This window comes from Cervus canadensis, chromosome 27 (assembly GCF_019320065.1).
Source record: "Cervus canadensis isolate Bull #8, Minnesota chromosome 27, ASM1932006v1, whole genome shotgun sequence".
NCBI lineage: Eukaryota > Metazoa > Chordata > Mammalia > Artiodactyla > Cervidae > Cervus > Cervus canadensis.
Window position 1 is genome coordinate 22,585,882 of NC_057412.1, and position 23,346 is coordinate 22,609,227.

The following is a 23,346-nucleotide window of genomic DNA, read 5'->3' on the forward strand; positions in this document are numbered from 1 at the left end:
CCAGAGCTGTGTCTCAGTCTCTGTGGTGTCCCTGCGTCCTGGTGTGCACAAGGTTTGTTTGAGCCCTCTCAAGATCTCTGGCAGGATTGGGGTTTGATTCTAGACGTGAACTTGCCCCTCCTACCGTCTTGCTAGGGCTTCTCCTTTGCCCCTGGACCCCGGGTATCTCTAGCACCTACCATCTTACTGGGGTTCCTCTGACCTTGGACATGGGGTATCTCCTCGCGGTCAGTCCAGCAAAGTGCAGCCCCTGCTCCTGACTTTGGACGTGGGGTATCTCTTCTCAGCCGCTCTTTTATGGTGTTTGTTCTTCTTTAGTATTTGCTGACTAGAAAATAACATCCTAGTTAAATGGCAGTACCAGATCTAGAAATTAGAAGTAGGCATTTAGAGCAGAAGGACACTAAAATCTTTAACACAGCCTCCTGCTGCTGTTCAGTTGCTAAGTCATGTCCAACACTTTGGTGACCCCATGGACCATAGACCTCCACGCTCCTTTTTCCGTGGAGTTTCCCAGGCAAGAATACTGGAGTAGATTCCCAGTTCCTTCTCTAGGGGACCTCCCCAACCCAGGAATTGAACCTGCATCTCCTGCTTGGCAGGCAGATTTACCACTGAACCACCTGGGAAACCATGATGTCTTCATAAGAAACACTTCCTAGCAATTTACATATGTTAATTAACTTCTAGAGCTGCTGAAGACAAAAAAAAAAAAAATAGAGTTGAAGTATATAATTAAATTTCCAATTATGGGTAAACTTGAGATATCCATTCTGCAGAATTTAACTGTCAAAAAAAAAAAAAAACCCCAAAAAATAAGAAAATTTTCCCAAAGATTTTTAAATGTTTAAAAAAGTAATACATAAAAATGATTTTATATGCTATATTTCTAATAGACATTAGAAATATTACAAAACTTACAATGACATGCAAACATATCTTGCCCCCTCCTCCCAACACACATATCCTCATATAGACACACACACAATTCTCATCTTTGAACATTTCTATAAGCCTGTTTTGCTTTTTCTTCTGGGATGCTCTCATATTTCTTTGTGCTTATTCTACAATTTTATACATTATTTTGACTTCTTATGACTTTGTTCCCCAATTTCTCACCAGCACTCACCCTCTTTTTGTCCTTTCAGTGTATTGACTTCAGAAACATTGATTATATTAATACCAATAATTTAAGTTATAATATTGTAAATATGGACTGTGAGCTAAGTGTTATGCTATTATAGTAGCATTACTTTTCTGGCCTTATACTTGGTCTTCTTTCAATTAACACATTATTGACCATAGACATATTAATGCCAGAGAAGGTAGTTTCTGCAAAAATCTCCCCTATCAATAATGTGTTTATAATAAGTCCGTTTTTCCTTTTACTCGTGTTTACCTATACCTGTCATGAATTCTTCTTGAAATCTGAAACAAGAGATTTAAATTTCTCTAAATTCTGTTTAGCTGTTAAGTCCACTCTTGCTACACCCTTTCTGGAGGCCTTAGACTTTCTGTTCAGTCCAACCAGGATGGATGCTATTTAGATCTATCCCGGAAACTTCATTCTGACATTCATCTCCCTTTTCCTCTGCTGCTGGATTCCCTGTTTCTTGTATCCTGTATTTGTATTTTTTTCTTAGTTAACTCTTGTATTCAGAGCAGTGTTTTTTGCCAGATTTCTCCTTGACTGGAGCCTACAGCATGTTCCAAACCAAACTGTCTCTATTCTATCCAAAACAGTGGATACTTTGGCTGGTTATAGAATTCCAGTTTTAAAAAATATTTTTGCTTAGAATATTGAAGTTGTCATTTAAGTGTCGTTTTTTTTTCACTGTTACTCTTGAGAATCTACTGTACTTTTGATTCCTATGTGATCATTTTCTTTTCTTTTTCTTTCAACTTTACTCAGTACCTTCTCTTTATCCCATGGTTCTGAAATGTTTCAATATCATGCCTTGGTTTGGCACTTTTTTCTCTTACTAGTTACACAGTTAGTGAGCATCTTATCTAAAAATGCTATATTCAAACAACTCAATGAAATACACTGTTCATTTTTTTCTGTTCTATTTTTCTGTCAAGCATAAATTCATTAATTAGATGGTAAATCTCCTAGCTCTTTTTCTGAATTATTTCTTATTTATAGCATCTTGTTCTTATTTCATGGATTTTTAACTTCTCTTGCATTTCAGGATTTTAATAATCTTTTCTAAATAAAATTTTCTCATAATGTACCTTAGAATATATCTATGTTTTATTGATAATGCATGTCCTCATTTAAGAATTCAAAACATAAGGTGTTATTGAAATCAATATAACTGTTAAAGATAAAATCTAGTTTTTAAAATAATATTAACTTGCAAACCTTAAAACAACAAAATATTTATTTGTTCACTTATTTAACAAATATCTCTTGAACACCTACTATGTGCCAGCTCTAAGTGTTTAAATAGAGTAGAAAAATAAATAGGCAAGTCCCGGCTGCGAGCATAACTCTTGTATCAGCAATAACATGAAAGTTTCCCTCTAAAACATGGTGAGAAAGGCATTTATTTTTTCCCTCTGAGAACATTTACCTACGTTAGTTTTTGCTTCACAGGATGGTTTCTCTCAGACAAAGAAAATTCTTGGCAAGAAAAGAAATTAGTACAGCCAGGATTTATTTAATCACAGTCAGGCAGACTGATCGTTATCATCCAGTCTGTTTTGGAAGGGCACAGTAATTCACATTCAATGGCTGTCATAACCCTGGCCCCTCATACATACCTATTTAAATCCCAGGAGACATACTAGGACTAGCCTTCTGACTTCCCGGTTTAATGGACATGACTGGGTGGTGGATCCCCTTGGGTTAGCTGAAGTTGAGATAAGGTTTACAAGCAGTGGTTAGGTCTCATGTGCTTTTACGACATAGCTTTAGTCTTAGAGAACTTCAAGGACCCTGCCTATCTAATTATTGTCATAATGCTACTTTCATAATGTCAAACAAAGCTTATTTTTAAATTGTTAGGGTTGTCCTAGTAATAGCTGTCACGGCACAGCCTTTACCAATTTTATAGTCCTATTCAAACTGACTGAATACAGTTGAAAAGAGAAATTTGTTCTCTGGGCACTTAATTTCCTTCAATGTAGCATGTAAGTAAGAAACTTAAGATATATTATGCAACCACATTTCAGATTTATGATTTGGGGGTTAAACTGAACCTTTGCTTTCTGAATATTATTGACATAACTACAAGGAGACTTGGCGTTTGATTTTATTACAGTTGCATACAAAGTTGGATTTTTCCACAATGCCAGTTTGTTACTAAATTGACCTAACTACTTGAGACCTGTACTTTACGTAGTACCACACTGCCAAACAATACTGCTGTCTCAAGAGAGGTTAATGTTGTAAGCAAGTTATGCAGGTGAATCAAATCCAGTTAATCTCATATAAAAAAAAGTTAATTGCATTGGCAAAGACATTTTCTCTGATCACTCTATGGCTGTATAATTAGGAATCAAGCCATTCAGAGGGACTGTAATCTAATTGATAAGCAGTCAGCAAATAGCCCTTGAGATTTCTCCCCCTATGTTTCAATATGTGATCGGACATAAGGTGATAATATGGAAAAATCATTGACCTTATTTTGACATGTGTTAAATTAGGTTTGCTTGTTAGACAGTAGTTCAAGATTTTTCATGTATATATATTTTAGTTGTTCAGATCTTCATGGAATACAAATTTCATGGGGTATTAATTAGTATTGAATGTGGTCAGTTATCAACCTGATGTTTCTCTTATCATTTTGCTTTCAAATCCTTCTAAATACATTTATTTGCAAATGATTTTGACACAAAACTCCAAGATAATTCCTTTGTAGTTTTTGTAATGTGTGTCTGAAAGAGGTGTGACTTTGTGTTTGGCGTATGGTAACAGTAGCACTAACAAAGGCAAAGCATTTAAAATACATTTCTACCTGTACAACTTCTTTAGTCTTTAATATTTGTGTTTGAGTCTTAAGTTTTCTGGAAATAAAGCTTAGTTAAGGAAACTGAAAACAGTTCTTACCATTTAAATAAATTGTAGGCAAAACTACAATTTTTAACATGCTATTCTTTGTAAGCAGTTAAAATTACAAAATAAAACTGAACTTAGTATAAAGAGCAGAAAACAATTGATACAACAAATAACACAGTTTAGAGATAATTGTCACAAAAGGTACTATGGAAATTCTGAGAACAATTTTTTTAAAGTGGTGACCAAATACCGCCAAATTGGTAAATTTCGATGTTACTATGTTGTAAGGCACACCCTCAATATACTCAGGTATAAACCCTTTCTAATGTGCCATGTATATGCAGATGACATCCTTCTGGGTTATTCTTTGTGTTAATGGGCACAATAAAGGACAGAAACAGTATGGACCTAACAGAAGCAGAAGATATTTAGAAAAGGTGGCAGGAATACATAGAAGAACCATACAAAACAATATCTTAATGACCTAGATAACCACGAAGGTGTGATCACTCACCTAGAGCCAGACATCCTGGAGTCTGAAGTTAGATGGGCCTTAGGAAGCATCACCACAAACAAAACTAGTGGAGGTAATGAAATTCCAGCTGAGCTATTTCAAGTCCTAAAAGGTGGTGCTATTTAAGTGCTGTACTCAATATACCAGCAAATTTGGAAAACTCAGCAGTGGCCACAGGACTGGAAAAGGTTAGTTTTCATTCCAGTCCCAAAGAAAGGCAATGCCAAAGAATGTTCAAACTACCACACAATTGCATTCATCTCACACTCTAGCAAAGTAATGCTCAAAATTCTCCAAGCCAGGCTTCAACAGTATGTGAACCAAGAACTTCCAGATGTTCAAGCTGGATTTAGAAAAGATAGAGGAGCCAGAGATCAAATTGCCAACATCTGTTGGATCATGGAAAAAGCAAGAGAGTACCAGAAAAACATCTACCTCTGCTATATTGACTAAGCCAAAGCCTTTGACTGTGTGGATCACAACAAACTCTGGAAAATTCTTAAAGACATGGTAATACTGGATCACCTTACCTGCCTCCTGAGAAATCTGTATGCAGGTCAAGAAGCTATAGTTAGAACTGGACATGGAACAACAGACTGGTTCCAAATAGGGAAAGGAGTGCATCAAGGCTGTATATTGTCACCCTGCTTATTTAACTTTTGTGCAGAATATATCATGCAAAATGCTGGGCTGGATGAAGTACAAGCTGGAATCAAGATTACCGGGAGAAATATCAATAACCTCAGATATGCAGATGACACCACGCTTATGGCAGAAAGTGAAGAGGAACTAAAGAGCCTCTTGATGGAAGTGAAAGAATAGAGTGAAAAAGTTGCCTTAAAACTCAACATTCAGAAAACTAAGATTATGACATCTGGTCACATGACTCCATGGAAAATAGATGGCGAAACAATGGAAACAGCGACAGACTTTATTTTGGGGGGCTCCAAAATCACTGCAGATGGTGACTGCTGACAATGAAATTAAAAGACACTTGCTCCTTGAAAGAAAAGCTCTGACAAACCTATATAGCATATTAAAAAGCAGAGACATTACTTTGCTGACAAAGGTCCATATAGTCAAAGATACTGTTTTTCTAGTAGTCATGTATGGATGTGAGAGTTGGACCATAAAGAAAGCTGCATGCCGAAGAATTGATGCTTTTGAACTGTGGTGTTGGAGAAGACTCTTGAGAGTCCCTTGGACTGCAAGGAGATCCAACCAGTCCATCCTAAAGGAGATCAGTCCTGGATATTCATTGCAAGGACTGACGCTGAAGCTGAAACTCCAATACATTGGCCACCTGATGAGAAGAACTGACTCATTAGAAAAGACCCTGAGGCTGGGAAAGATTGAAGGCAGGAGGAGAAGGGGACGACAGAGGATGAGATGGTTGGATGGCATCACTGACTCAATGGACATGAGTTGGTGATAGACAGGGAAGCCTGGTGTGCCTCAGTCCATGGGGTTGCAGAGAGTCAGACATGACTGAGTGACTGAACTGAACTGAACTGATTGCAGATTCTTTGTCTTGTCCCTTTCTTTTTTTAATGAATTGAATTGCATTTTCCACTACAAATAATGTTCGACTTCCAAAAATTCTATGCCATATGCTGTTCTGTGGTTATCTAGTTGCTAGGCAACTAAACTCTACTTGAGATGGAAAAGAATTAAGTTCATTGCAAAGTTCGCCACCTCTTCTGAGTTCATCAGCAGGAAATCCCATATCTTTCTTCCTTCTTGAAATTATAAATCGTGTGCTTCTATGTGTCTCCATACAAAACAGTGGGACTTTCAACAAGTATGATAACCAAAAAAGTACTCAAGGACCTTGGTAGTATACCCTGAACAAAGAAACAAGTTTATTTTTGTGACAAGTCTAATATAAAGTTTGTTCTTTGAATTAATTATACTCACATGTTTCAATTTAATGACTGGTAGCATGTTAATGGAAGCATACAAAAACTTTGTTGAAAATATCCATGTGTATTTTAATGGAACTTATCTATATACTCTTATGAAATTTATTTTGTATTCAGCATCATGCCATGAAAATTTTCCATGTTAGAGAGGTAGATAAATAGATAGCATTAATATTTCAATGTGTGAATTTGCCAAAGTTTATCCTAAAATCCCCAAATTTGCAATACTGCCAGCATTGCTGCCATGATTTTCTGTTGTTCTTATCTTTTGTCACAGTTATCTGTGATCAAAGTTACTGTTCTGTGTTATGTGTATTGTGGAGTGTCTGCAAGTAATGAGTATTTTGGTTCTTCTCTAAAACTCACACTTTCCTTCTTTTTCTTTTTGATCAGTAAGTCAGTGTGTCCTTTTTGTCCCCAAATTATAGTAGGCATGACTTTAGTATTTTACTTTAAAAAAGTAACTTTTGCATTTAGTTTCTGATAAAATGTCTTCATCATGCATGAGAAGTTTCTTATGATTCCTTCTTTATTTAGAATTTTTAATCCAACAGGTTTTCTGTGTCTATAGATGTGAGCATATTTATTTTCTCCTCTCTATAAATAGCAATATGTTTACCATATTAATTAAGAATACATCTGATTTCAAGCAACAGAAGGCTAACAATGGCTTATGTGTTAAGGGGTCCATTTTTTCCTCATCTTTCAAATCTTTCTTCACATCTCACCATTTCTGAGATGAAAAGATCTAAACATTCATGGATCCATACCTTACCTGCCATTGTGTTCCATTGTGCTAAATGGATATATGAGAATCTTCCTAGACTTTTCCTTCCACATCTGATTGATCATCCATTTCTGGTATCTCTTCATTCTGTGCCTTTTCCACATCCCTTGAACCACTGTGTCAGTTCTAAACTGAAATAATTTATTACAGTAAATATTTTGACCTTCACTGTTTTGTATTCTCTTCTAATTCATCTCCCACAGATCTGCTTAACATGATCCTTTTCATATGGTTATTAGAAATGATGCTTCCTTATTTAAAATATTTCAACATCTCTCTATTGCCTTAAGTGCAGAACTCACATTCTTTGACATGGCATACAAGGCCTGTCACAGTCTTGCCATTTACTAACTAACTTCATCTCTCTCCACTTTTCTGGTGAAACCAAGCTACTGACTCTTCACCAGCTACCACACTAAAGTCTGGCATAGGGGAAGTTGCATTAACACATACTAAATGAAGGAGTGAATTGAAGGAAAGACTTCTCTTGGTTTGCTCATCCATTAGCCAAATTTTAGGACAATTCCCGCTTTAAAATCGGAGGGAGCCAGAAGGAAACTCTGACTGATGATTTCTCAATCATCAGTGATATCTACAGTAGTCTGGCTCTCTTTTAATATTGGGTTATTACAGCTTTTGAATGAACTGACTGACTATCGCTAAGTGATAGTGAAGGAAAAAAATCAATCCTACTTTCTATGCCAACTCATTTTTTTTTCTATTAATATTCTACTTTCACCAGAAGATACTGATCCTATTGCCTATTATATACTGCCAAAAACAAGAGTCAATGTTAACTCTGCCAGAACTAAAATACTTGACTGGTGCACATAGTGATCAGTAGTCTAAGGATAACACTAATTAATTCTATCCAACTTGCAGATTTCTTCTGTTGTCAGGGGGGCACGCTTACAGCTAATTGATTCTGAGCACCTAAAATCCTTTGAAGCAAACTTTTCCACAAGTGTTTTGGATTATTTCTAAATCCTGCATTTAAAAGTTCTTCATGATAAAGTCCCATGAGCCTTGTTTTATGTCTTGGGATTTTGGGACCCCGGTATACAAATACTTGAGTATGCGCAGGTCTGTGTTTAAAGAAATTGATCACTACTGTCTTCTTCACTGTGGCGAGATGAAGTTATCTTCCTTTGGAATACCAAAGATGGTTGACTTTATTGCAGTAAAATATCCTTTCGTAGTTTACACATTTGTTTTATAAATATGGGTCTCAATTTAGTCAATAAAATCATATACATCCAGTTTATACTCAACTTATGTTATTTGATGTGTTGTATTTTTCTTTAAGATTTCTTGCTGAATATGTTTCAGTTTTTGTGCCACTGTATTCACATTTTTAAATTGGGTTTGAAACTAAAGTTCCAAGAGACTAAATATGGCCATATGGTCAGATAAACTGTGTCCACTCCCTATGGATTTCATTTTTCTTTTACTTGACCTCTTTTTCTACTTCAATAAGTAGCAGTACTGTACTTGCCTATGATTGAGAGACCAGGACTAATAAAAAATTAAATGGTAATTTTCTCTGTATCAGGTTATTATTAAAAAAAAGGAAACTAGACAAAAAATTGAAGTATTTATAGATACATAAATCTACATTTTGTTTTATACTTCTCTTCAGTAGTGAGATTCTTATAGATAGGGATTTATTTTTTTCCATGCTTTATTTAGATGAGTGCTAGAATCCAAATTAACAGTGCTAGGTACAGATTAACAGCAAAAGAATAAAGAACAGAAACACTAAAGCAGAATATTAGAGAAATAAGCAAACATATAGTATGTTTTTAAAATGGGCAAATATCTGGAACACGTAGGAGAAAAATTAGAAGTAGCCTTAGAAAATTATGTATGACAGTAAATAGTTTACATTAATTACTAATGATATTGTTTTTTTATTTAAGAAAAATTAGTTTGACAGACTTTTTTTCAGACATACAAAAAAATCAAGTAGACAGTTTTCCGCATATGAAATGAAAACATTCATGGAAGTGTTAAGTGTTTGTAAGTGTGAAGTGTGAGTAAATAAACTTAGTCATGTCCAACGCTGCGACCCCATGGACTGTAGCCTGGTAGGTAGGTAGGTACAGGCTCCTCCAACCATGAGATTCTTTAGGCAAGAATACTGGAGTGGGTTGCCGTTTCCTTCTTCCAGGGGATCTTCCCGACCCAGGGATCGAACCCAGGTCTCCTGCATTGCAGGCAACGCTTTACCCTCTGAGCCACCAGGGAAGCCCATGGAAGTATTAGGTCCTTATCAAATGGATAACCTTAGTAAAAAAATCTAGGAAATATATGCTTATGTTGAGAACACAACTCTTGTTTTCTCTAGCATTGTTGATGGAATATTAATATTTGTTTCCTTTTTAATATTTCCACTGGTTTCAACTTTCAATTTTCCTACTCTGAGTCATTGTAATAGATGAAAATAATCTTCTTCATCTCTTTTCTTTTTTTTCTTCTGTGGGATTCAATGTTCAGATTTTTATGACAAGACCCACATGATTTAGCTCAGAAATTCACAGAAGAATCAATTTTATTTTCCAACCAATAGTATGGATTTATATACAAACCGTAGCTATTTCTGTGTTCCAGAATATTTCATTTTATACAGTTAAGTTAATCGGTTCCATGAAGCCTTATCAAGACAGTTGAGCTATAAAATTAGGTACTTATGTGCCAAAAGTAAACCACATGTTTTTTATGCTTTTTTCATAATGCACTTAAAATATGGACAACATTCATTTCATTTTACTTTTTTTTTTCCCTAAGAACGACCCACATTTCTCAGAAGGCCAATTAACCAAGTGGTGCTGGAGGAAGAAGCTGTAGAGTTCCGTTGTCAGGTCCAGGGCGATCCTCAGCCAACTGTGCGGTGGAAAAAGGATGATGCAGACTTGCCGAGAGGAAGGTAAGAATGCCGTATATATAGAAAATTGTTAGATGACCATTGAATAATTAGACAAGAAAAAGACAGCGTTAGTTGTACCACCAAACACTCTTATATTTTGGTGTATTATTTTCACACATGACTTACATTTCCAAGCCAAATATCTTCTGTTTTATATACTGAAGTCATCTAGGCTTTTGACGTTACTCTTTCATTGAGTTTTCACAAAAATGTCTGACCCTTCACTCCATCTGTTATCCCCCACTATCAAGGATTCCTGAAGCACAGTCTCTCTCTGTCATGGCCCTATCCAGGTCTTCCATTATATCCCTGCTGAATTCCTAACGACCCACTCACCCCAACTGTATCCTTCAACTACTGCTCTGTTCCCGAAGCTTCAGAAAGCTGCTGGGTATAGTTGATTGTAGGGTCTGCAGTAAAACAGAGATCTCATTCAAGATAAGAATGAAAAGGCATATCACTATCCACAGAGGGGATTTTCATTTAAGGACTTCCTGTCACTTTCCCATTTCTCATCTCTTCATGGAGAACTCTTCCAACTCTTTTCTGTGCTTCTTATCAGAAAACCCCAAACCCAATCTCTTATCTCTCTATGATAAGCCCAGAAATGCTTTTAATCTTTTCTGAAAATAAATATAAAACATTTTTGTAGTCTAAATTCTCCCAGGTCCTTGCCTTTTATGATCAAATAAATCAGCCAAGTTTTTTTTTATTCCTATGTAACACATGAGTTTAGCTATAAATTTGTTTTGCCTTCCTCCTAGTCCTGTCTTCTGAAACTACAGACATCACACCTACTACAATCATGATCTGCAGAAAATTTCATATCCTGCCTTTTTGCTAATTTTCTTTCCTAAAAAAGAAATTAGGTTTCATTCAACTGCCTGAGTATAAACATACTTTCACAGAAATGAAATTTCCTTTCTTTGTGCTTTCACAGGCACTGCTATTGATTCTTTCCTGAATGTATACACTCATTTCAAAATCTCAATTTTATATATCCCTAGGTCTATGACATTATACTTTCTAAAATCACATCATCAACAGCACTGACTTGAAATAGACCAAACATTTTAAATAGTGAGAGGTTCCTTTGCAATCTACTATAGGAATGAGACAAGTGGAAATTTTAATTTGCTTAGCTTTGGAGAAGGAAATGGCAACCCACTCCAGTATTCTTGCCTAGAGAATCCCGTGGACAGAGGAGCCTAGTGGGCTGCCGTCTGGGGGGTCACACACAGTCAGACACGACTGAAGCGACTTAGCAGCAGCAGCAGCATAAATAGTAGAGAAACAGGCTCTGTGTTTCTTTTTTCACTTTGCTATCAGTTATCTTCCTGACACCAGGCCTTCCCGGGTGGCTCAAGTGATAAAGAATCTGCCTGCAACGTGGGAGACCTGGGTTTGATCCCTGGGTTGGGAAGATCCCCTGGAGGAGGGCATGGCCACCTACTCCAGTATTCTTGCCTGGAGAATCCCATGGACAGAGGAGCCTGGTGGGCTACAGTCCTTGGGATTGGACACAGCTGAGCGACTAAGCAGAGCACAGTCAGATATCTAGTTTTATTATATTTATTTATTTATTTTTTTAGATATCTAGTTTTAAAGGAATGCTGCTAGGGAAGGTTTGTTGCATGTGAAGCTCCTCAGACTTTCTCAGTGGAGAGCTTGTTGAAAAGCAAGCAGAGTTGATGAATTTGAGTTCCTGGAGTCCATTTTCTATAGATACTCTAACTTTCCACAAATATGACGGCACTTTAAGACTAAGAGATTAATTATATTTTAAAATTAGCATAGACAAAGTTTAACTTTCAATTACTAGAAATACATAGCTTGTCCATACAAAATCTCTCATTTAGGGATAATTTTGGATTCACAGAGAAAATTCAAAGCTAGTCCAGAAAATCCCCATATTGTTATCTTATACAACTATGAAAAATTTATAACTCATAATAGACAAATGCAGATACATGATAATGAAAGTTTATACATCATTTTGATCTCACCAGCCTTCCTTTTCCTCCAGGATCCTGTCTGGGGTATTTTAGTTGGAAGTTATAGGATATTGCATTAAGTTGTCATGTTTTCCCGGTCTCCTCTGTTCTATGACAGGTTCTCAGTCTCTTCTTGTTTTATGACCTTGAGCTGTTCTGGCCAGGTGTCCTAAGAATGTTTCCAAACCTGGATGTGTCAAGTGTTGTCTCATAATTAGACTGGTTTTCTGGGACTTTAGGAAGAAAGCCACAAAGAGTACTGCTTTTGTCACATGATCATCAAGGTTTACATGATATTCACATTACATCCCTGGTGATCTTGATATTTTTAATCATTAAATAGGATCCTATGGACACAAGTTGAAAAAATAGAAAGTTGTAAGGGTGTGTTACATTTTAATGGGTCTGTGTGTTTGAATTCAGGTAAAATATAGCTTAAGCCTGCTTTGATTTGTTCCCAGATTGCTCTAGGTGTTAGGTCATAAATCTGACAACTGTATTTGCCACAATATTCCCCAAATCTTGACCTATTCATTTGTTCCAGAGCTCAAATGATACATGTAAATCAAATAACAGCATTAAAGCTGCATTTTATGAACGTCTGATATAAAAGCCTCTAAAGACAAAGTGAAATTTTTGAAATCATGCCTCTACTAACTTCCCTTGAAACATTTTGTAGGTTCGTCCTTTATATTCTTCTATTACTGGCATGAGATGACTACACTGCTTTGTGTGACCAGCTAAATATTTTGAAAGTATTAGGCAAATGGAAATGCTGTGTAAGCTTTAAAATTGTATGTTAGAAAGGCTTAAAGCAAGGATCAGTGCAATGTAGAAATTGAGGTCAGTATTTTTATCATGATAGAAGCCATGTAATTTTTCTTGAAATCTCAATCTTTAAATGGTATTCCAAAGAAGCTTATTCATTCTTAGCTTTGTATGCATTAGCATAAGCTTCACTTTTGCATAATGAGGGGGAAGGAGACCTCTTTACTTTGTGACGAATAACAGTAATGACTTTTAACCACCCATAGCCTAAATCAACAACATTGATTCTATTACATTATTTAGGTCTCAGACTAGGGAGATGGCCATTGTTCTTGTGTAAGCAATTGTGTGGAGTGGTGTGGAGGATGACATTTCTTTGGCTTAACATTTAATGTAATTTGAATGAGGTTTATGTAGTAGTTCATGCTTAGCACATTTATAGTAAAGCTTTGTAGGGCAGCTGCATAGCCTGTAATTACTATGTAAGTAATATGTGACTATTTTTCTTTTGGAGACAAGAAAAGCTTTTCAGTTCAAGTTTAAATTTATGAAATGCTGTGATAGCTATTTAAACTTTCAACACAGACAAAGATATCTGTACCAACCTTTCAGTAACCAGAGATGAATTAGCAGAGTATTTTTTTTCTTTGCTGTGAAAATATTTTATAGTACCCATGTACCTCTTTCTTTGATTTAGCCCTAAATTTCTGACCTTTCTCAGTAACTATCATTAATGAAATTACAGCTTACCATTGCTGAGTTATACTAAAGACATTTTTTGTTTTAATATTTCAGTGAGGTTGGTTAATAGTAGTCCCCATGTATAACAATAACCTTGATACCCAACCAGGGAAAAGTTATTTATCTGGACATTTTCCATATGCCAGAGACAGTTGGAAGGACCCTTCATTTTATATAAGTAGTGAAAAGTGTGAAAGTGTTCGTTGCTCAGTCATGTCTGATTCTTTGGGACCCCGTGGACTATAGCCTACCAGCCTCCTCTATCAGTGGAATTCTCCAGGTAAGACTGCTGGAGTGGGTAGCCATTCCCTTCTCCAGAGAATCTCCCCAAGCGAAGGATCAAACCCAGCTCTCCTGCATTGCAGGAGGATTCTTTTCTGTCTGAGCCACCAGGGAAGCCCTCATTTTATATAAGCTCCTGTTAAAATGTTCATCGCTTGTGTTACCCCTGTGCTCAATGTACTGTGAGGCCAGACAAACCAAAACATGGGAGTTAGAACCAGAGAAAGTTTTTCTTCAGGACCTTGCAAGGCTCATGCCTTAAGAAGCCTGGAGCTCCTGCAAGGGTTTCTGTAAAGCATTTTAAAAATCCGGATGAAGAAGGGCAGTTAACATCTCCCATCTGGTGGCAGTTTTAGCATCTGTAAAACAACTCATGAAATGTGCATCACTTGGTATTTACCTTGGTACTTCAGAGAGGAGCTAAAGCAGAGGATATGGAAGAAGATATCCCTGGAAAGCACCACAGGGTCCTGTTCAGACACACTCGCAGAAACATCCTAAGATACTGCCGTTTTCACAGTTGAACGTTTCAGGAAGAAAAAGGAGGTCACTGCTGTTTTTGTGATTGTGCTGAGTATCAATATCTTTTTCTCCAGAGACTCTCAATATATATGTGCTCAACTAAACTGACACCAGCTCATTTATTAGGCACGAGAATTCTACATACCACTGTGAAAATAAAATGGGTAGGGATTTACACGTGTAAATCCATGGCTGATTCATATCAATGTATGACAAAACCCACTGAAATGTTGTGAAGTAATTAGCCTCCAACTAATAAAAAAAAATAAATAAAAATAAAAATTAAAAAATAAATAAATAAAATGGGTAGGGAGAACAGAATGATGAAATAAAGGGAAAGACATTCTGTAGTTCATAATGAGTATGTGTTTTGAAAGCACAGTTTTTTCCAAAGTATAATTTAAATAGTAGAAGAAACACTTCAAGTTTTGCCTGTGTTGTTAAGTACCTGTTGTATTTATAATGCCCACTGATAATCTGTAAAAAGCAAGTCACTTTAAAGAAAGGTAAGTATACGATTATTGATTATTCTTTTTTTATTTTATGTTAATCAAACTGAGTGATGTAGGAAAGTATTCACATTCTAAAACATTAATGAAAGTTAAAACCAAAGTAGTTGTAGCGTCTTTCTTGGGTGCTGCATCTTTTTCTTCCAGGCAGACCAAGTACTCTTGGTAATCAGATTCCTTCAATACATCTTTTCACAAAGTGTTTCTTGTGATAGAAATTGCCCATATTAGGGAATGTTCCATTTTCTGTCATGGTCCATCATAGCATACATAGGAATAGTGTATATTTTGCAATGTAAAAAATATACATATGCTGAAGCTTTATGAGAAATAGCATGTATTAATATAAAAGAAACATAATGCTATATATTCACAACCAAGGACATCACAATAAAATTGATATATACCAAGAGTTTAATATTTGTGAAGAGAATAAAAATACCTCTTCACTGCATTTGGGTAAGTAGTAGTTTGATTAATTAACTAAGTTTTCTTACCTAAGCTTGTCATTAGAGCTTGTATTTCAGATAATTATTAAGCAAGCTTTTAAAGAATGGTAAACAGGATGTTTAACATCTTGCATCAGTCATATATCAGTATATCACCACTAGTTAGTTCCAAGATATTTTAATTCATTTTTATTTATTTTCAACACTAACTCTAGAGTGATACTAACTTCCTCAATGAGGATATAGAGTAGAGATAGGAATGTTCATAGTATCAGTTATTTTTGTCACATTAAAAAAAATGTCATTTACTTTCTTATGTATCCCTGAGAATTCTAAATGCAGTTGATGGCTTGCCTATAGTGGTTATAATTCATGAATATTTCATAAAAATAGAAAAGGGACTAGAGAAAAAGAGTTTCAAGATATATAATGCAAAATTCTATCAGTTTTCCTGAACCCACTGACAAATTCCTTTCTCTAAAGTGCGAGTCTATTTTAAAAGAGACTTTTGAGTTCTTAGTTCCATGAAATGTGAGATTTCACATAAAAACATAATTCCTTAAGAAAAGGAACTGTATAGAACCACTTATAATTCCCCTTTTGTGGCATTTTTACAGTCAGTGGCTTTTTTTGCTTAGCCCTGGAAAATGTTCTTATATTAATTGTTTGGAAGCTCCATTGTTTAGAGCATGTGCTTCTGGGATGCAGAGATGCCGAACAGGTGCTAAGCTACCCTGCTGAGGAGATCAGCCTTCTTCACATACAGTGTGTGTTTCAAGGACATGTGGTAATTTGGGCTAATGATAAATAACCACGCTGATTAGGCTGGTTGGTCAAGATTGGTCAATTAAAGTGGTTTTCAAAAAGAAAAAGGGGAAAAAAAACTGAAAGCAAGAGAATAGCAATGTTAATAAATATTGTACGTAGCTTTTGTAAAAAAAAAAAAAAAGACTAATCCCTAAGATTCAGAAATACAAGGAAAAGTGTAAATGAGAATTCTATGATTTTTCAGCTATACAGATGTCTTTGCTGTTTCTGCTTGGAAAGAGAAGAATTAGAACTGTCTGGACCATTATTGTGGGATCTTTTAATACAGCTACTAGTAACATAAAGAATATTTAGGTCATTGTCAGGGATGTTGGATTTTAGCCTTGTTCTGACACTGTTTGATCATTTATCCCTTTAGTTATACTCACATGTTCTGGAAATGATGTTCAACAGATTTCTCTACTGCTAACTAGGAGTGTGACCTTGAAGAAGCTATTTAAACTCTTTGTGTTTTATATCCTAAAGATACAGATGAACAATGTAATGGGACTAATGATTGACCTATGCTTTGACTCATTTGTACAGGGTGAATAATTATGCCATCCATTCTACCTCAAAGGGTTATTAAAATGATATAACTAATTCAGAGTGCTGGAAACATTTTACAGTGGGTTCATGTAACAGGTATCTCCGTTTTTATAAATCCAACTGATTGATGGTGTTTATTAGTTATGTAGATAACTACAAAGAAAAGATAGTTAATTTTTAAAAATAATACGTAAAATGATTTCATAGAATAATTACACATCTCCACTCTCTCGCTGATGGATTTCCATAGAAACACATAAAATATTATTGATTTAAGATATATCACATTTGCTTTTAAATTGTATTAGATTTATTCATAACTTTTACCATCCAGTTTGCCAAGCTTACAAGTTGCTACCCTTTCTCTACTTTTGGGAGACTATACATGGTTCAGATATTATATTCTAGCCCCAGTGCAATTAGACATCTGATGCATATTTTGCACATTACCTGGTACCATTTGTCTGCTAATAATAAGGAAACCACCATTTTTTACAATCTTTGTAAGAAGATCATGTAATGATAAAAGCCAGACTTACTATTTGCCATACATTCTTCTAAATGATTTTTGTATATATTACTTTCATTATTTTAAACCATATTGTCCCAACAGAATAATACTCCCATTTGAGGGATGTGGCATGAGAAGTTAAAGTTGTTTCCAGAGACACACATTAATATGTGCGTGTCTTGATTTGACAGCACTTGACTTAGAATCTACCCAACATGAAACCTGTATGTTAAACTAATGAACTCTAATTATGTGATTATGAATTGTTTATGGAATTGAGCTGCTTAAAAATTTTACATTCTAGATAAAATCTTAGGTAATTGGTTAGAATCACTGTATTCTGAATGACTTTATAGGAATGCTATATAGCATTACTGTTGAGAGTAGCTTTTAGACCAGTTTCATAACCCACATGTAAAATGTCCTGGTGCTCTGAAAATCTAAACTTGGACCGAGTCAAGATTTCCTCCTTGGAAGCTGAAAATACAGATTTTATTTATAAATAGAATTAATTAACAATTTTCAAAGGGATGCGAACATGGTACCTTTTTCTGTGTTTTCATCAAATAGGTGCTAATAGTTGCTGTTAACACAGAACTAATTGCCACCTAGGGTGGGGAGTGCAAGTTGTCTCATCCTGTGACCACACTGGCCCATCTGTTGTGAATTTCTGCTCAAGGACGGTGCAGGAACTGGCATGCAATTTGGGTTCTGGCCAGTGGTCAGCTAACAAGCTGGGACACACTTGGAAGAAGAAATGCCTTGAAGTCAGAGATGCTCTGCTGTCCATTAACTGGCAGCTCCTGTGATGTGTGAGGGCAGAGCCAAGACCACGTGCCAGTTTGCAGAGCAAAAGGATCTGCCTGAGTGCCACCTGTCATTGGCATGTGAGTGTTATCACACCAGGAGCCACAGCAGGCGAGCTGCTTCCATCAAAGTGTGGCATGTTAGAGCATTCAGCTAGGCTGAGGTCAGGACCTTAGCCCAAACAGGAGGACAAGCCAGAGGCTTACCAGGAGGTAGTCATCACATCACACCGTATCCCAAGGGTGGGATACTGGACACATTATTAGAGACACTCTTTCTCATACCTGGGCTGTTATTTTAATAAAATGTAAAAAGAAAAGAGGTATATAATTGACTTTAGGATCCTTGCCTTTAGAAGACAATTTGTGGTTAGAATCCCTTAGATGAGTTAATCACTCCATGGGCTTTTCAAATTAAGATACATGTGTAGATACAAAATGTGTAGGTTGCCCTGGATGACTTCTGCAGAACTTTTAAATTCTGAAATGGTCTGACTTCATGAATAGCAACAATGCAAAACAATTTGGAAAGTATGCTAATACTTTTATGTAGGAAAAATTCCCTAAGATTTGAAATGAATGAGCCTAAAAAAATATTAAAATCAATTTTATACCCATTATCAGTGATGCCCACTTTTTATGTTTTGCATGTATCTTAGATTTCTATGTGTAAATGGACTTTTTTTAATCCAAAATTGTTTTTGACCCTTCCTGAATTCTTATCTAGTCTATTTAAAAACTTTATTTAAAGAGCTTATTAGACTTTATTTAAAAAGCCTAGTACTGATTCAAAGAGTTGTTTTTAATTGCATTTTCTTTTCTCATAAATATAATAATAAATTATATTTACTTAGTGTTTATTCTATATCAGGCCTACTTTAGGCATTTTATGTTAATACACTTACCGTCAGGACATGATATAAATATTTTTATTCTCCCAATATTGCAAATGAGAAAAATGAGGCCTAATTAGGATCAAGGATTTCTGGCTCTAAAATCTACACTCTTGATCACTACTTTGGGGCACTGGATGGGAACAACTTTTGTCCATTTTCCATTGGAACTGAAGATTAGAAAAATAGAGCTTGGTAAATACCTGAAGCATTTAGAAGTGTCACTTTCATCAGAGTCACAAAATAAATCTGTAGTAAAGTACATAACAAAGATTTTATACTCTTCATTATAATAGTACTTATAAGCAATAATTTCATTATAGCAAATAAATTTATCTTCAAAAAATGTACTGTTTTCTACCACCAATTGATAGTTATATCTATCTTTATTCTCAAAAGAATATTTTAAATTATTATATCCATGCTCTTCTGAATAGTGTATCTAGGGGAAAAAAATTAAGTAACAAGAAGCACATCAGAAGCTAAAGAAATGCTTGCTAGGTGAATTAAATAGCATGAGTAATAAATACTGGAACTATGACTTCATCTTGGGCATGATAATTTAACTCATCTTTTCATTCTTAGGCCAGTTTTGAATTTACTAAGAGTATTTTTGAATATTTTCTTGATAATATTTGATTATCAAGAGTTCCATGAGCAGTTATAAATTGAAAGGCTGAACTGGATTCCAGATTTTATATTTCCTACAAACATACATGTTTGTAGGAAAACATATATAAACACATGTTTATATACATATATGTGCATGCATGCTCAGCTGCTTCAGTTGTGTCCAACTCTTTGCAATCCTATGACTGTAGCCCCCCAGGCCCCTCTGTCAATGGGATTCTAAAGACGAGGCTACTGGAGTGGGTTGCCATGATCCAGGGGATCTTCCCAACCCAGGGGTCAAACCTGCATCTCTACATTGCAGGCAGATTCTTCACCTTTGAGCCACCAGGGAATCCCATAGATATATTTTACTTCTTATAATTGTCCCTTTGGGAAGGTTGCTGCTTGACCTAGATACTCAAGTTAACTGGTATGAATTGAAAGAGAAAAGGGGAAAAAAAAATAATAAATTGAAACCCAGTATTACGGTGACAAGATAAATGAGGATTATATCTTTGTTAGTGTGTGAAAAAGATACAGCTGCCAAGGATAAGAGATAAAAGAATGCTTCCAAAGCATGTAAGAATCTACCACAAAAGAAACAATTTCTAGTGAAATCTATTTTAGTTGGTATTTAGTATTAACTCATTGGAGCTTCATCCTAAAAAACCATATTTAGGCAGGGGGAGTTGTGATTGGGACACAGTGAACCTTTCCCAGTAAATTAAAGTACTTGAAGTTTCTTCTTAAAAGGTGATTGACCAATCATGTAGATCTATGGAATAGCCTTGAGACAAAATCTCAGTGCAGAAATTTTGCTAGTTATTCTTATGAGCATAACTGTCGCAATTGCAGAGGTTATTATAATATCTTTAAACTCATTTTATCAAATATATAGGCATTTGGCATCTTTATAAAGAATATCTGATTGAGTATTCTGTGTTATTGCAATTCGTACAACATATAACATTTGTTATAAAAAGTTCAATAGAAACTATAAATAATCCATTTATTAGGTCATATTTTCTAATAATTTTGTCCAAATATTTATAGCACATTTAACAGAAACAAAAATGTCAATCAGGACTTTTACCTTTCTTTGAAAGATTTCATAAACAGTGTGAAAGAAAATACTTTGAACATAATTTATAGTAAGATATCAATTACCTCAAAGGAATAATGAAAGTCTTCAAGGTAGACTAATAAAATATTATATTTCCATGAATTATTTCAAAAGTAACCATAGACATTAATCAAACATTTCTAGTGTTGAGACCTAGCATAAAAAAATGAGTTTGCTCTCAAGAATTTGAGAAGGAAGGTAAGAATTTTAGAGGAATGTATGAGATATAAAAAACATTAATTATTAAATAAGGAAAATTATATACAGATTGTGATGTACAAGACGCTTTAGGGTTTCAGAAAATAAAAGCTTCTGTATTCCCATGTGACACTAGAGATGGCTCTGAAAGGAAAAATAGAATTTCTATAAGTGGAAAGAAGACTATTCCAGGAGGTGGACACAAGATGAAAAAGCTTTGGTGGTGGAAGTATAGACCAACAATTAGTGGTTCGGTGTCCCTGGAGGGTAGTGGAGTGGAACTTAAGGCTAGCAAGGTTAGTTGAGGCTTTATTACGAAAGCTTCTAATTCCAACTGAAGTGTTTATACTAAACACACTGTGAAATGGGGATTCACTCAGCACAGTGAATAGAGATATCTTCTTGTATCTGTGCTTAGAAAATTGATATTTACATTTATATGTAGTGTAACTTGGAATAGAGAAAGTTTGGGCATAGGCCTCTTGGGTAGGAAGTTGTTAAAAAGATAGTTTAGTGGGTACATTGGGGTATTTCTTGTGAATATACAAACATGGATATTAGTGCAAGAGGCAGTAAAAAGAAAAGTATTGTTTTTTTAAAAATTAGAAATTGATAGTATGTCAGGGTACGTGGGAAAAAAAGAAGTTAAAAATAATACTGAAATTTACACCATTGGGTGCCTGGATGAATAATAAGTTAAAAGATTTAATCTAAATACTTTTAATCATATATAATAGTATATGTAACTGAATACAAGTTAGACATATTTGTGAGATCCAAGAGTATCTTTTCTCTGAGTTAAGGAGAAAAAAATTGCTAAATCAACTATGATATGTCATCTCTAGTGCAGCACTTTTATAGCACCATCTTTTAGGATTTTAAATAATTCAGCTAAATTCCATCACCTCCACTAGCTTTGTTCATAGTAATGCTGGTAGATGATTTCTAATTTCAGAGATTTAAAATATGAAAGATGTATGTCTTAAAATTGATTATGGGAGTAGAAGTTAATGTTTACAGATGCTTTCCATGCAAGTAACTGAACAATTATCACAACTGCTTCATGAAAAAGGTATTTTTATACTGCCTTTATTTTACAGTTGAGGAATCTGAGGAGCAAATTTCAGTGGCAACAGAAATTTAAATTTAAGCACTTTAGCCCTAAAGTCCACTCCCTTTAACTACTATACTAAAATTATTTCTTTTTAAAGAAAATTATATTAAGATAACAAAAAGTATCATTTTTGAGGTCCCACTCACTTCATGTTAGGTTGTTATACATTGTTTTTTTTTTTTTTTTCATTTATTTTTATTAGTTGGAGGCTAATTACTTCACAACCTTGCAGTGGGTTTTGTCATACATTGACATGAATCAGCCATGGAGTTACATGTATTCCCCATCCCGATCCCCCCTCCCACCTCCCTCTCCACCCGATTCCTCTGGGTCTTCCCAGTACACCAGGCCCGAGCCCTTGTCTCATGTATCCCACCTGGGCTGGTGATCTGTTTCACTATAGATAATATACATGCTGTTCTCTCGAAACATCCCACCCTCACCTTCTCCCACAGAGTCCAAAAGTCTGTTCTGTACACATGATTCACCTTTCCAACAGTCTTGAAGTATGGATCTCCTCTTTTCACAAAGGAGGACGCTAAAGCTTATAGCCGATGAACTACACACTCAAGGTCACCGGACCCATGGGTGGCAGAGCTGGAGTCCACTCTCACCTCTCTCTGATATCATTATTGTAATTGTTTCTCTTTCTCCTGGACTTCCCAACTCCCTTCGCATATTTATCTCAACCTTATCTCAAGTATCCAGCCCTACATCTAACATGTGGGGCTCACCAAATACCCATTCATTGTAGTACAGTACTTCTCAGTTGGGACCAATTATACTTCTTCCTTTCTCAGAGGGACATTTGATGATGTCTGAAGGCACTTTTGGTTGCTACATTTGAGGGATTAGGTGCTACTGTGAGCTAGTTGGGAGAGGCTTCCATGATGGCTCAGTTGGTAAAGAATCTGCTTGCAATACAGGAGACCCTGGTTCGATCCCTGGGCCAGGAAGATCCCCTGGAGAAGAAAATGGCAGCCCACTGTGGTATTCTTGCCTGAGAAATCCCATGGACAGAGGAACCTGGCAGGCTATAGTCCATGGGGTCACAAACAGTAAGACACGATTTAGCAACTAAACCACCGTCACCACTAAGAATGCTACTGAACATCCTGTTATGATGCACAGCAAAGAAAAGTCTGCCCAAAATGTCAGTAGTGCTGAGGCTGAGCAACTTGATTTAGTGGAGAAGATGAATCTCCATTGCTCATCTCAATGCTGTTTTATACAGTTTTTATTTTTGTTTCTAATGTCAGGACAAAAATAATAGAATATAGTTCAAAGAAATAGATTCCAAAGATACTAGTCTTTTC

The 23,346-nt window shown here is 35.6% G+C and overlaps 1 protein-coding gene across 6 annotated transcripts in view; it reads left to right on the plus strand.

The window, feature by feature from the left end:
- Positions 1 to 23,346, plus strand: part of ROBO2 (roundabout guidance receptor 2) — a 645,961-nt gene that overhangs the window by 466,269 nt on the left and 156,346 nt on the right. For all 6 annotated transcript variants that reach the window (XM_043448631.1, XM_043448630.1, XM_043448632.1 and 3 more), the window contains exon 5: positions 10,014 to 10,152. In XM_043448631.1, the coding sequence (XP_043304566.1) occupies positions 10,014 to 10,152 (139 nt within the window). The remainder of the gene's footprint in view (positions 1 to 10,013; positions 10,153 to 23,346) is intronic.